The 15,714-nt window shown below is 46.4% G+C and overlaps 1 protein-coding gene and 1 long non-coding RNA gene across 6 annotated transcripts in view; one reads left to right on the top strand and one right to left on the bottom strand.

The window, feature by feature from the left end:
- The window catches only part of LOC135555313 (potassium voltage-gated channel subfamily H member 6-like), a 49,055-nt gene that overhangs the window by 29,653 nt on the left and 3,688 nt on the right, over positions 1-15,714 (bottom strand). For 2 of the 4 annotated variants that reach the window (XM_064987649.1, XM_064987651.1), the window contains exons 2-7: positions 14,502-14,732; positions 3,455-3,607; positions 3,200-3,303; positions 2,646-2,985; positions 2,500-2,550; positions 1,614-1,813 (exon numbers count right to left, since the gene is read on the bottom strand). In XM_064987649.1, coding sequence (XP_064843721.1) covers positions 1,614-1,813; positions 2,500-2,550; positions 2,646-2,985; positions 3,200-3,303; positions 3,455-3,607; positions 14,502-14,732 — 1,079 coding nt within the window. The remainder of the gene's footprint in view (positions 1-1,613; positions 1,814-2,499; positions 2,551-2,645; positions 2,986-3,199; positions 3,304-3,454; positions 3,608-14,501; positions 14,733-15,714) is intronic. The other 2 variants (XM_064987650.1, XM_064987652.1) reach the window with 1 other exon arrangement.
- Positions 1,728-13,712, top strand: LOC135555315 (uncharacterized). 2 transcript variants are annotated; one of them, XR_010457857.1, is made up of 3 exons: positions 1,728-1,811; positions 3,575-3,670; positions 13,626-13,712. It is a non-coding gene; the product is annotated as an uncharacterized LOC135555315 (long non-coding RNA). The 2 variants fall into 2 exon arrangements; XR_010457858.1 differs by lacking the exon at positions 13,626-13,712 and adding an exon at positions 4,990-5,598.

The following is a 15,714-nucleotide window of genomic DNA, read 5'->3' as shown; positions in this document are numbered from 1 at the left end:
CCTTTGCTGCCTAAACTGCCTCCACTCTTCTGAGAAGGCTTTTCACTAGATGTTGGAACATTGCTGCGGGGACTTGCTTCCATTCAGCCACAAGAGCAATAGGGTGGTCGGGCACTGATGTTGGGCTATTAGGCCTGGCTCGCAGTCACCGTTCCAATTCATCCCAAACGTGTTTGATGGGGTTGCATTGGGGCAGGTAGCGTTCTCCTGGCATCCACCAAATCCAGATTTGTCCGTCTGACTGATAGATAGTGAAGTGTGATGCATCACTCCAGAGAACGCGTTTCCACTGCTCCAGAGTCCAATGGCGGCAAGCTTCACACCACTCCAACCGACACTTGACACTGCGCATGGTGATCTGGCAAGTACAGTACTGTAATACATGCCATTTACGGAGCAGATGCTTTTATCCTTAGTGGCAACAGTGAATCTTTATATTTTCGTAAGTGACCCCAGTGGAAATCGAACACACAACTCTGGTCTTGCTAGTGCCTTGCTCTTATGAACTGAGCCACATACAGGACCACTACAATACATAAGTACAATACAATACTGTAAAATACAATACATATTACAGTACAGGTGGATGATATATGATTGTCATCCCCATGAGCGTACCACCCTCCTTCAGGCCATGAATGATTCATGTAATGACATCAATCCAGGCTTTGTCAGGCTTGGATTCTCCATGCCAAAAGGTTTTTCCCCAAGTGCATGAACAATGAGTACATTTACTGCGATGTCGATGAGAACCAATGGCCAAATGCTCAAGACAGGCTTGATGCAAACTAATGCTGTTTCTTTCATTTGATTACAGTACACCTATGTTGTAATTATATCTGAACAATACAGACATTTTTTTCATCAATTGTGAAAGGTCACACATGGGATACAAATTATCGAAATTTGATGTTCAGTCAATTTCAAAAGATAGTGCAAGTGTATTGTCTCATGTGAAAACAGTACTGTAGTATATTATATTCAAAGGGCATTTTGAAACATGTATCTATTGGATTAACTAGCTGTTAAAATAACTACATTGAAAAGATATTAATATGTTGTGTTTTGATTATTAAATAAATGTTCATATGGTATTTCACAGTACATTTATATGTTGGATGAATGGTTGGGTGGTGAAAGATGCACTCAAACTAAATAAATGCACAATAACACGTTTTATGAGACTTGCCGTGTTACAAGTGTTACCAGTTTGGAGTTTTGTTTTAAGAAAATTCACCACATACTTTTGAAAATAGCACCAGTGACTGAAAAAAAAGGTAATTGTATATACTGTATATCGTTCCTGTTTGTGTGTTTGTGTGTGTGTGTGTGTGTGTGTGTGTGTGGATGCATGTGGAAACTCTTGACTGACATGCAGCTGCTTCTTCAGCAGAAAGCTTGCAACACAGGAAGTCAGACCGAAGAGATGTAATCCACCACTTCTCAATAACCCAACGTTCCTTTTACACAACATCCTGTGTACACAATATCGCACATACCGGTCTGAAAAAACTCACTTTAAAAATCCCTTAATATTAGCAAAATACAGGTTGAGTCAGGCAATCACATGGTAGTGTGATATATGAGTGCTAGTAAGGACCAATGTGTCTCACCTGTGTGACATGTGTGACCTTCTCTGTGACATCTCGGTGGCGGTCCTTTACTTTGCTGGGAGCGATGATCTCGATCTCAGTGGGCGAGGGCGGTCGCAAGAGGTCGGAGGCGAAACTGAGTGTGAGGGGGTTACGAGTGCTGGTCCTGCGTCGCATCAGGTCCGAGTCTGAGGTGGAGCTCAGAGTACCGGTCTTCAGGTCTGCACACAACAACACTCATCTCTCATTGCTGTGTCTATCTACTTTCAACAACTAGTTTACATATTATATTATCATTCGAATCCTTTATTTAAACTGCAAGTAACACATTCAGAACTAAAAATATAATGTGTTATAATGCAATTTCCATTCCTCTAGGTGAGAAACATCTTGGTTTATACTGAGCAAAGCATCTAAGTGAGAAAGATACAGGGAAAGTGTATTATCTATTTCACTTGTTTTGGCAATGTAAACATGTGTTTCTCATGCCAATAAAGCCAATTAAATTGAATTGATAGAGTAATGAAATGAGAGGGAGTGTGTTAATGCATTGCGGGGATGCATGTATTCCTCTACATTATTTCCCTGGGGTAGATGGGAAGTCCACAGCCCCACACTCCATAGCCCATAGTATTAGCTGTGTGATGAGTAAATGATGGCCTCTGAGTGACTGGGACTCCTATAGACCTGGCACACACACACACACACACACACACACACACACACACACACACACACACACACACACACACACACACACACACACACACACACACACACACACACACACACACACACACACACACACGCTATAGGTTAGAGACATTGATTAGTGACCCTGCTGCTGCACATGCTCAGTGCTTGAGGAATGGGAGTGAGGATTCGCATTTTCTAGAGAACAGAATACCTCCAACAGGCCCAGGTAGCTTTGGCTTGGTTTGTTTTGATTCAGATGGAACTGTAAGAGGAGACAGCCACATTTCTTCCTGTCAGAGGGGGTACAAAAATGGCAACAGACTACACTTATGTCTGGGTACACACACACGAACTCACTGCTGTTGGAGCGTGGGTCTCCTGGTCGGCCCGACTCGGCCCTCATGCTGCTGAGGTCATCCAGGGAGGAAGCTCTGCGGAGGCTGTCGACAGTCTCTCTGGAGCGGCTCCGGGGCAGGACCGTCCTGGGGAAGGCTGCACTGGAGAAGGGGCTGCTGGGGAGGAAGGGCACGCTGGGTTCCAGCCGCTCTGACAATAGGGACAGCAGTTTGGGGGAGTAGTGGCTTGCAGGCTGGGAGGACTCGTGGTCCTGCTCTATCAGCGCCTCTGTCTCAGACTGCATGCAGCTCTCCTTGGACGGGATACGGAACTCTTTCAGAGGGATCTCTTCACTGTTGGGCTGAATTAGGGAAGGAGGAAGAGGACAATCATAGGTGAAATATTGTACAAGATTTCTACTTACTGCTAAATGTATGTGACTGAAGCTATATTCATTACAAAACATAAGAGATACAGGAACTGAGATAATCAAGATATATTATATGTAAGGTCATATTTAGATGAGTACTGTGTGTATAGAACTGTGTGTGTATGGGAGTCTCTCGCCACCTTACCTGTAGGCAGTCCACCACCACCCCCTCAAACTGGTCTATGGCGAGGGAAGACCGACGCATTGCACGTACCAATGGCAGTCTCAACTTCAGCCTGCGACTCTGCCCTGAGAAACCACAGAGTGCTTATACATACACTTTACATAAATACACCTACAGTACCAGTCACATTCTGTATGTTATACCACAGCAACATTCAACATGGAATAAACAGGTTGATGCAGACAGACAGTATCACACACACACTTCCACACTGACCTGCCCATACCCAGCCCTGGGCCACCCTCTGTCTCAGACCTGGTTTCTTGAGGGAGGGGTCAATGATTTCCTGGAAGTTGAGGATGAACATGATGACCTGTCCCTCCGCTTTCTTCACAGGAACAACATCAATCAGACAGGGCCTGCAGGTCCCTGCAGGGGGGAGAGACATAACATTATTAAGCTGCTAATGGCCATCCGAACCTGGGCTCAAAGGTAACTAAGTAGACTTCAGGACAGCTCAAGTAACTATAAATATTGTTTAATCTTATCTGACTGTGCTTTCTTTAACACTGAACACATTTAGACTCAGTCTCAGGTTTCATGGTTGGTGGGCTGTTACTGCCATCTCATTTCAGTTTTATGTAGAGAGGCCTTTCAAACAGCAGTACAGCCTTGTAGTTTCTTTCCATGACTGGATGTTTTCCCAGGGCATTTATGAGACCCTCCTTTCTGTTTAAGTGAAGCCAGGGTGGGGGCTGTCAACATGTCCTAGCATAGGAGAAACAGATAGAGAATAAGACCAATCAAAATGTAGACAGACTGTAGGAAGAGGGGAGGGAGAGAGCGGGCGAGAGCTAGAGGAAGAAAGAGAGGAAGAAAAAAAGCAAGAAAACTACAGATGAGAGGGGAATAGAGTGGCATATCAATCGTAGTACTGAGCGATTAGTAGTAGGCGTCAATGAAACGGACCGAAGAAGTAGATGTGCAATGGATTATAGTCATTGTAGTTAATTACCATGTTTTATGCACTAAACTATGTAGAATATCAGCTTGTTCGAAACTACAACTCCCTACTACAAGTTCTTGAAATGTTCCACATTGACCTCTGCAGCAGAGGTAACTCGTCCTTTCCTGCGGGGTCCTCATGAGAGCCAGTTTCATCATAGCACTTCATGGTTTTTGCGACTGCACTTGAAGAAACGTTGAAATTTTCCTCATTGACTGACCTTCATGTCTTACAGTAATGATGGACTGTCGTTTCACTTTGCTTATTTGAGCTGTTATTTCCATAATATGGACTTGGGTCTTTTACCAAATAGGGCTATATTTTGTATACTACCCCTACCTTGTCACAACACAACTGATTGGCTCAAACGCATTAAGAAGTAAAGAAATTCCACAAATTCATTTTTAACAAGGCACACCTGTTAATTGAAAGGCATTCCAGGTGACTACCTCATGAAGCTGGTTGAGAGAATGCCAAGAGTGTGCAAACTTGTCATCAAGGAAAAGGCTGGCTCCTTTGAAGAATCTCAAATATAAATATATATTTTGTTTTGTTTATCACTTTTTTGGTTACTACATGATTCCATATGTGTTGTTTCATAGTTTTGACATCTTCACTATTATTCTACAATGTAGCAAATAGTAAAAATAAAGAAAAACCCTTGAATGAGTAGGTGTGTCCAAACCTTTGACAAACCTTTGACTGGTAGAAGCTTACGAATAACATTTTGGGTGAGTTTGGACATTTACAAGTGAATGAGAGACATTGTGCAAATGAACAAAGTTTGACGCATGCTTGTTTGAAGGAAAAACAGTACTGGCTCAGGAGCAGCATGTGTACATGCTGTGTCTGTGTGGAGTCCGGAGTCGCTAGGGCAACGGACCTGCCTGCTCTGCTCGAAGAAAATGGGGGAGGAGACGGGCCGAGAACAGAGAGGTGAGAAAACACAAGGAAATCAAAAGACAGCAGTGGCAGTTGTAATAGATAACTCATCCAAAGGGCTTTGACTTCTCAAACTTGGCAGAAAGCTAACACAATATGATGCCCCGTCACCTTATTAATTCAGCACTTACTTAGATTCTGTGCATTCGGAAAGTATTCAGACCCCTTCACTTTTTCCACATTTTGTTACGTTACAGCCTTATTTGTCCGCATCAATCTACACACAATACCCCACAAGGACAGAACAAAAACTTGTAGCAAATTTATTAAAAATAAAAAACTGAAATATCACATTTACTGTAAATAAGTATTCAGACCCTTTACTCAGTACTTTGTTGAAGCACCTTTGGCATTGTTGACCTTCAATATAAAACACAACCCTGTCAATACACAGATGGGCTCACCTGTTCCTGCTTACTCCCATTGTGCTATAACACGAACAAACATGTGACTGGCTCAACTGTTCTGGGGCACTACGGTAAGTCTCATAATGTAAAATAATGTGACTGTCACGTTCGTCATAACGATGAGACCAAGGCGCAGCGTGTGATGAATACATTCTTCTTTTATTTAAAAAAAAAAGAACACTTAAAAGAATCTAACATGACACTATAACCACGAGTGCTGACATGCAACTACACATAGACAATTACCCACAAAACCAAAATGGAAAATGGCAACCTAAATATGATCCCCAATCAGAGATAACAATAAACAGCTGTCTCTGATTGGGAACCAATTCAGGGCACCATAGACCTACATTTACCTAGACAATACCAAAACCCCATAGATATACAAAAACCCTAGACCAGACAAAAACACATACCACCCTCGTCACACCCTGACCTAACCAAAATAATAAAGAAAACAAAGATTACTAAGGTCAGGGCGTGACAGTGACAGGTGAAAGGAAGAACACAATCTGCTTGATCTCCTAACGCTCTCCTAACATATTGCACAAGTTGACTGCAGGTACTTCCATAAAAAACAGACACTTATATTACAATTTATTGAAAAACTTAAAAGAAACAGTTTCAAAGGTATTGACGTTATTGAAAAATCATCCTGTGGCTATTTCCAAATACCCTGGTATACGGGGTATACTGCCCAAGCCTAATTGATTCCCATTCAAAATCCTATTTTCCCTAACCCCTAAACCTAACCCTTAACCAAACCCTAACTCTAACTCCAACTCTTAACCCCTAATCCTAATTGTAACCCTAACCCCTAAACCTAACCCCGAAGCCTAAAACAGCCATTTTCATTGTGGGGACCGGCAAATGTCCCCGGAGTAATGTCCCCAGGAAATGTCCTTGTTTTACACTCACACACATTAACAAACAAACACATTCATTCAGTTTTAGGATCAATTAAGATCAATCAAGTACAGCAACATAATGCATTTTTTTTGTGTATGATGAATTGTACCCATTTACAATTCATTCATGCTTTTGTGCGCATCTGCGTTCATGACTGTATGCATTGCTGGGATACAAAATAAATAGATGTTCAGTGGATTTGAGCTGGCACACTGACAATATTTCCATGACAACAAGCTCTCCGACACAGCACTTCTCATGCCCAAATTACCAACGTAACGGCATTGTGTCTACAGCCTCACTAGCCAGGTCTGTTTGCTTGTCCTTTGCAGGGGTCGCAAAACAAACTGGAAAATAATGACATTTTTAAGGAACAGAATCAGAACCAGACCAGGGAACAAAATATATCTTTATTGTTCTGGAACAGAACCATTATTTAAAAGTCCCATAAAAAAATGCAACAAAGCGCCTATGCAAAGCTCTTCCTCTGTCAATCATGAACTTCTTCCAAAGTCTGCCAGCTGAAAATCTTTGCCAGTGTGTGTGCGTGTAGTCTATCTGCCCCTCAGAAGCATAGCTGTAGCCTGCGGACATTACAAACATAATCCACAAGATAGGGAGAGAGATTTTTTATTACAGAAGAATTGATTCACTTTTTCAATGCTAGTTAGGGATCCTATAGTTCACATTAGATTTATTAACTATAAAAAGGTAAGATGTGTTTTTAATTCAGGTGCCGCTCTGCATACACAAGCTTGTTGGCTAGCCAGCTACTCTGGTCCAACGTTAAGCCAACTCTGAAGTTCAAAGACATTCAAAATTCTTCCATAGAAGCCGCTCCTCCGTAAGTATAATTCTGTGGGCCTAATTCAGATAATGCATGTCATAACAAGATCCCCAGCGTTTCAAGCCAAGCCTCCTCCTCCACCCTCTCTCACTGTCTCCCCACTCGCAAAATTTCAGTTGCATCTCACGCCCTACACTTGTCTGTCCATAATGCTGTTATGAACTTGAGTGAAGACCCAAAAGCGGTTTTAACAGAAAACAGAGTTCTTTAATGAAAATACAGGAATGGCATAAATCCTCTACCAACGTTGTCAGCGGAACAAAAAGAACGTTAGTATAGTGCAGGATGCTCCTGCCAGGCAGACTCCGACAGGACAGGACAAGGTGGAAGCAAACGAGACGACAGCTTGCTTCTGGCATCAAAAAACACAAACAAGAATCAGACACTGAAAGTAGCAGGAACAGAGAAAGAAATAGAGACCTAATCAGAGGGGGAAGAGAGAACAGGTGTGAAAGAGTGAATGAGCTAGTTAGAGGAGATGTAGAACAGCTGAAGAATGAGAGACAGAGAAGGTAACCTAAAAAGACCAGCAGAGAGAGAGAATGAAGAGAAAGGACAGGAACAGACATAACAAGACATGACAGTACCCCCCCACTCACCGAGCGCCTCCTGGCGCACTCGAGGAGGAAACCTGGCGGCAACGGAGGAAATCATCGATCAGCGAACGGTCCAGCACGTCCCGAGAGGGAACCCAACTCCTCTCCTCAGGACCGTACCCCTCCCAATCCACTAGGTACTGATGACCACGGCCCCGAGGGCGCATGTCCAAAATCTTACGAACCCTGTAGATGGGTGCGCCCTCGACAAGGATGGGGGGGGGGACGAGCGGGGGCGCGAAGAACGGGCTTAACACAGGAGACATGGAAGACCGGGTGAACGCGACGAATATAGCGCGGAGAAGAAGTCGCACTGCGACAGGATTAATGACCTGGGAAATACGGAACGGACCAATGAACCGCGGGGCCAACTTGCGAGAAGCTGTCTTAAGGGGAAGGTTCTGAGTGGAGAGCCATACTCTCTGACCGCAACAATATCTAGGACTCTTGGTCCTACGCTTATTAGCGGCCCTCACAGTCTGCGCCCTATTACGGCAAAGTGCCGACCTGACCCCCTTCCAGGTGCGCTCGCAACGCTGGACAAAAGCCTGAGCGGAGGGGACGCAGGACTCGGCGAGCTGAGATGAGAACAGCGGAGGCTGGTACCCGAGGCTACACTGAAAGGGGATAGACCGGTAGCAGACGAGGGAAGCGAGTTGTGGGCGTACTCTGCCCAGGGAGCTGTTCTGACCAAGACGCAGGGTTACGAAAAGAAAGACTGCGTAAAATGCGACCAACAGTCTGATTGGCCCGTTCGGCTTGACCGTTAGACTGGGGATGAAAGCCGGACGAGAGACTGACGGAAGCCCCAATCAAACGGCAAAACTCCCTCCAAAATTGAGACGTGAACTGCGGGCCTCTGTCGGAAACGACGTCAGACGGAAGGCCATGAATTCGGAAAACATTCTCGATAATGATCTGAGCCGTCTCCTTAGCAGAAGGGAGCTTATCGAGAGGAATGAAATGAGCCGCCTTAGAGAATCTATCGACAACCGTAAGAATAACTGTCTTCCCCGCTGATGAAGGCAGTCCGGTGATAAAATCTAAAGCGATGTGAGACCACGGTCGAGAGGGAATGGGAAGCGGTCTGAGACGGCCGGCAGGAGGAGAGTTCCCAGATTTAGTCTGCGCGCAGACCGAACAAGCGGCGACAAATCGACGCGCGTCACGTTCCCGAGTGGGCCACCAGAAACGCTGGCGAATGGAAGCGAGCGTACCCCGAACGCCGGGGTGGCCGGCTAACTTGGCAGAGTGGGCCCACTGAAGAACGGCCGGACGAGTAGGAACGGGAACGAACAGAAGGTTCCTAGGACAAGCTCGCGGCGACGGAGTGTGAGCGAGTGCTTGCTTTACCTGCCTCTCAATTCCCCAGACAGTCAACCCGACAACACGCCCCTCAGGGAGAATCCCATCGGGGTCGGTGGAGACCTCAGAAGAACTGAAGAGACGAGATAAAGCATCAGGTTTGGTGTTTTTGAGCCCGGACGATAAGAAATAACAAACTCGAAACGACGAAAAACAGAGCCCAACGAGCCTGACGCGCATTAAGTCGTTTGGCTGAACGGATGTACTCAAGGTTCCTATGGTCAGTCCAAACGACAAAAGGAACGGTCGCCCCCTCCAACCACTGTCGCCATTCGCCTAGGCTAAGCGGATGGCGAGCAGTTCGCGATTACCAACATCATAGTTACGTTCTGACGGCGATAAGCGATGAGAGAAAAACGCGCAAGGATGGACCTTGCCGTCAGAGAGAGCGCTGAGAAAGAATGGCTCCCACGCCCACCTCTGACGCGTCAACCTCAACAACAAACTGTCTAGAGATGTCAGGTGTAACAAGAATAGGTGCGGATGTAAAACGATTCTTAAGAAGATCAAAAGCTCCCTGGGCGGAAACGGACCACTAAAGCACGTCTTAACAGAAGTAAGGGCTGTGAGAGGAGCTGCCACCTGACCGAAATTACGGATGAAACGACGGTAGAAATTAGCGAAGCCCAGAAAGCGCTGCAGCTCGACGCGTGACTTAGGAACGGGCCAATCAATGACAGCCTGGACCTTAGCGGGATCCATCTTAATGCCCTCAGCGGAAATAACGGAACCGAGAAAAGGGACAGAGGCGGCATGAAAAGTGCACTTCTCAGCCTTCACATAAAGACAGTTCTCCAAAAGGCGCTGGAGGACGCGTGCACGTGCTGAACATGAATCGAGAGAGACGGTGAAAAAATCAGGATATCGTCCATGTAAACGAAAACAAAAATGTTCAGCATGTCTCTCAGGACGTCGTTAACTAGTGCCTGAAAGACAGCTGGAGCGTTAACGAGGCCGAAAGGAAGAACCCGGTATTCAAAGTGCCCTAACGGATGTTAAGCCGTCTTCCACTCGTCCCCCTCCCTGATGCGCACGAGATGGTAGGCGTTACGAAGGTCCAATTTGGTGAAAAACCTGGCTCCCTGCAGGATCTCGAAGGCTGAAGACATAAGAGGAAGCGGATAACGATTCTTAACTGTTATGTCATTCAGCCCTCGATAATCCACGCATGGGCGCAGGGACCCGTCCTTCTTCTGAACAAAAAAAAACCCCGCTCCGGCGGGGGGAGGAGGAGGAGACTATGGTACCGGCGTCGAGCGAAACCGACAAATAATCCTCGAGAGCCTTACGTTCGGGAGCCGACAGAGAGTATAATCTACCCCGGGGGAGTAGTTCCCGGAAGGAGATCAATACTACAGTCATACGACCGGTGTGGAGGGAGAGAAGTGGCCTTGGAACGACTGAACACCGTGCGCAGATCGTGATACTCCTCCGGCACCCCTGTCAAATCGCCAGGCTCCTCCTGTGAAGAAGAGACAGAGGAAACAGGAGGGATAGCAGACATTAAACAGGTTACATGACAAGAAACATTCCAGGATAGGATAGTATTAAGACCAATTAATAGAAGGGTTATGGCGCACTAGCCAGGGATGACCCAAAACAACAGGTGTAAAAGGTGAACGAAAAATTTAAAAAGAAATGGTTTCGCTATGATTACCAGAGACAGTGAGGGTTAAAGGCAGCGTCTCACGCTGAATCTTGGGGAGAGAACTACCATCTAAAGCGAACAAGGCCCTGGGCTCCCTAACTGTCTGAGAGGAATGTCATGTTCCCGAGCCCAGGTCTCGTCCATAAAACAGCCCTCCGCCCCAGAGTCTATCAAGGCACTGCAGGAAGCAGATGAACCGGGCCAGCGGAGATGGACCGGAAAGGTAGTGCGTGATCCAGAAGGAGAGGCCTGAGTAGTTGCGCTCACCAGTAGCCCTCCTCTTACTGATGAGCTCTGGCTTTTACTGGACATGAGGTGACAAAATGACCAGCGGAGCCGCAGTAGAGACAGAGGCGATTGGTGATTCTCCGTTCCACTCTCCTTGGCCGAGATGCGAATACCCCCAGCTGCATAGGCTCAGCATCCGAGCCGGCGGAGGAGGGTGGCAGTGATGCGGCAGGTGGCAGTGATGTGGAGAGGGAGCAAAAAGGAGAACGTGAGCTCCTTTCCACGAGCTCGGCGACGAAGATCAAACCGTCGCTCTATGCGAATAGCGAGAGCTATTAAGGAGTCCAGACTGGAAGGAACCTCCCGGAGAGGATCTCATCCTTAACCACGACGTGGAGACCATCCAGAAAACGAGCGAGAAAACCCCTCTCTTTCCAGTCACTAGAGAAAGCGAGACTGCGAAACTCAATAGAATAATCCGTTATGGATCTATTCCCCTGACATAGGGAAGACAGGGCCCTGGAAGCCTCCTCGCCAAAAACAGAACGGTCAAAAACCCGTATCATCTCCTCCTTAAAGTCCTGATACTGGTTAATACACTCAGCCCTCGCCTCCCAGACTGCCGTGCCCCACACACGCGCCCGTCCGGTAAGGAGAGAAATGACGTAGGCGATGCGGGCTGCGCTCCTGGAGTAAGTGTTGGGCTGGAGAGAGAACACCACATCACACTGAGTGAGGAATGAGCGGCACTCAGTGGGCTCCCCAGAGTAACACGGCGGGTTGTTGATCCTGGGCTCCGGAGACTCGGAAACCCTGGAAGTGGGCGGTGGATCGAGGTGGAGTTGGTGAACCTGTCTTGTGAGGTCGGAGACTTGGACGGCCAGGGTCTCAACGGCATGTTGAGCAGCAGACAATTCCTCCTCGTGTCTGCCTAGCATCGCTCCCTGGATCTCGACGGCGGAGTGAAAAGGGTCCGGAGCCGCTGGGTCCATTCTTGGTCTGATTCTTCTGTTATGAACTTGAGTGAAGACCCAAAAGCGGTTTTAACAGAAAACAGAGTTCTTTAATGAAAATACAGGAATGGCATAAATCCTCTACCAACGTTGTCAGCGGAACAAAAAGAACGTTAGTATAGTGCAGGATGCTCCTGCCAGGCAGACTCCGACAGGACAGGACAAGGTGGAAGCAAACGAGACGACAGCTTGCTTCTGGCATCAAAAAACACAAACAAGAATCAGACACTGAAAGTAGCAGGAACAGAGAAAGAAATAGAGACCTAATCAGAGGGGGAAGAGAGAACAGGTGTGAAAGAGTGAATGAGCTAGTTAGAGGAGATGTAGAACAGCTGAAGAATGAGAGACAGAGAAGGTAACCTAAAAAGACCAGCAGAGAGAGAGAATGAAGAGAAAGGACAGGAACAGACATAACAAGACATGACAAATGCATGTGAACAACTCACTGAGCTATAGTGTGCCAACTCTATAGCAAGCTTGTAAGGAGTGCGTAACCAGTCAAACGCAGGAGAGCAGAACTTGGTAATAGCCGGAGCACTTTAAAATCAAAACCAACGGCATAAAAAAATAACAAGATATTGGGTACAAAAACCCATCGCGCACCAATCAACACGTGCACAAGCACTTACAATAAACAATCCCACACAAAGACATGGGGGGGAACAGAGGGTTAAATACACAACAAGTGATTGAGGGAATTGAAACCAGGTGTGAGGAAAAACAAGACAAAACACATGGAAAATGAAAAGTGGATCGATGATGGCTAGAAGACCGGTGACTTGGACCGCCGAGCACCACCAGAACAAGGGTCCTCTACCCAACTTCGGCGGAAGTCGTGACAAAGCATCACTATCCATACTGCATGATTGGAAAAGTCATTTAATGTCGAGCTAAATGGAAAATAAATAAAGGTTTAAAAAGGAACAGAAAGTAACGATATAAACGGGTACTTTGGGGAGGTTGAACCGGTTCAAAACTGTATTTTGCTGGTTGGAACAGTGTAACGAAAAAATTATATATGGTTCTGTTCAGAACAAACCGATCGGAAAATAATTTTGGTTAAAACCCTGGGTCTTGTGTACATGTACAAGAGACAAAACACAGGAGCATACAAGTATTTTTTATTTTTTTTAATAAAACAAAATCACAAAAGTACTGGGCTTTTACTTGTCCTGTATTAGCGGACCTATGTAGCCTTCCGTAGCATGGGCAAAAAATAAATAATCTGCACCCCCCCTATCCCCTGCAGCACCCCCACCCCCAAACTACTTAGTGCAGCTATGCACAGGATGGGAATGGGGAGTGGGGATGTCACGCCCTGATCTGTTTCACCTGTCTTTGTGATTGTCTCCACCCACCTCCAGGTGTCACCCGTCTTTCCAATTATTGCCAGGGTATTTATTCCTGTGTTCTCTGTTTGTCTTGTCAAGTCAACCAACACATTTTTCTGTGCTCCTGCTTTTTCTTGTCTCTGTTTTTCTAGTCCTCCTGGTTTTGACCTTTTGCTTACCCTGACACTGAGCCCGCCTGCCTGACCATTCAGCCTGCCCTGACCTTGAGCCTGCCTGACCATTCAGCCTGCCCTGACCTTGAGCCTGCCTGACCATTCAGCCTGCCCTGACCTTGAGCCTGCCTGACCATTCAGCCTGCCCTGACCTTGTGCCTGCCTGACCATTCAGCCTGCCCTGACCTTGAGCCTGCCTGACCATTCAGCCTGCCCTGACCTTGTGCCTGCCTGACCATTCAGCCTGCCCTGACCTTGTGCCTGCCTGACCATTCAGCCTGCCCTGACCTTGAGCCTGCCTGACCATTCAGCCTGCCCTGACCTTGTGCCTGCCTGACCATTCAGCCTGCCCTGACCTTGAGCCTGCCTGCCTCCCTGTACCGTTTGGAACTCTGACCTGGTTCTGAACTTTTACCTGTCCTCGACCTGCCTCTTGCCTGCCCTTTGTTGTTTAATATATATCAGAGACTCAAACCATCTGCCTCCTGTGTCTGCATCTGGGTCTTGCCCTGTGTTGTTATAGGGGATGAATAAACATGCTGCAGGTGAGGTAAGCAGGCCAAGACAGCTCCACCATGTCCACTCAGACAGATAAATTAGTAGAAGAGAGTTCACCGAGTCTGAGTCTGCAGCATCTGGCTCCACATACTGTAACACTGCATCAAACAGTAAGTAGCATTATATAAAAGTGAGAGGGAGACAGCCATGACACTTGGAGTGACCAAAATATTCTGTATGTAACCTTTACAGCACTCCCCACTATAAAGAAGGGGAGTAATGTTGTCACTTTGACTCTCTTGCTCTCTCCATCTCTTCCTCTCTGAATCTCAGTCTAACCCTCCACCTTCTCCTTACCTTCTTTGTTGTAGTAGAGGATCTCCACCTTGCGCTCCTCTGACCCTAGCAGGGCCTGTGCCAGCTGTGTCAAGGCAGTCTTCATGGTGCCAGGCCCCACCAAGAACTGGCAGGTGCAGGGCTGCTGCATGATCTCTGCCCGCGAGAAGCCAAACATCTGGCAGAAGCCCTCGTTACAGTAGATAATGCCACAGTTCTTCATCTGAGCGTTGGCTATCAGGAACTTACGATCTGGGAGGAAACCAAGGGGAGAGTCAGAGCAGATATGAAAATGTACAATTATGGTGGGGAATGTGGTTACAGTACAATTATAATTGAAGGCTTATTACATCAAATGCAATATGCAAAATCAGACAATCAAAGTTTATCAAACTTCAGAAACAATCAGTTATCATATTCAGGTGATGATCATTTCAAGGAGAAGTCTCTCAATCAGATCCAATTCAAGTCTGGACTGTGTTCATTTCAGTATCGCATTCAACTAACCACATTCACCTCAACATCAAGTTGAAATTGGAGTAATCAAGTCTGTCTGCGGCACAAATCATATCAGTGTAATGATTCAAGGTGGCCCCAGAGGGACTAATACGGAGCAGCTGGACTCAGCAATGACAGTCCGCAATCAAGATAATAATATACTGCAATAGGTTTCAGCCGTCCTTACCTAGGTTCATGAGTGTGGCTATTGTCTCCAGCGCTAATGACAATTGTCTTCGAAGTCACATCAGCTACACTGATATTGTCGTACAGCGTGATATTCAATCAGTACAGTTTATGTTGAAAAGCTGCTCAAACATCTGTGCCTCTGACTCTGTCTCTACTCCTCTTTTTATCCCCTCGTAAAACTGAGTTACACAACTCTCATTCTTCCCCATTTAAACAAATATAAGGAGAGCGATTTCGAGCTTCACCCAGAAAACGCAGAACCCCTTCCCCCTTCTTGCTCCTCTGTGTAGAGTAAATAGGTGAGGCAGTTTGGTGGAAAGTACATCCTATCCTAAGTCATTATCAATGCCTCAGAACACAGACACCCAGACTCAGATTGTTGCTAAGCAGCAGTGGTTTGGCACACGCATCACCCGGCAGGGTGCTTACGCACACAGAGATAAGGAAGACATCAGTTTGATGGGACTTATCGGTCTGTCTCTGAGGACCCCTCTGCAGAGAGCTTTGAAAATCCCAGAGTAACACAATTAATTCCGAAATGTCACAT

The sequence above is a fragment of the Oncorhynchus masou genome, chromosome 15 (genome assembly GCF_036934945.1).
Source record: "Oncorhynchus masou masou isolate Uvic2021 chromosome 15, UVic_Omas_1.1, whole genome shotgun sequence".
NCBI lineage: Eukaryota > Metazoa > Chordata > Actinopteri > Salmoniformes > Salmonidae > Oncorhynchus > Oncorhynchus masou.
The sequence above is the reverse complement of the archived record's forward strand: the minus strand, read 5'-3'. Positions and strand labels throughout refer to the sequence as shown.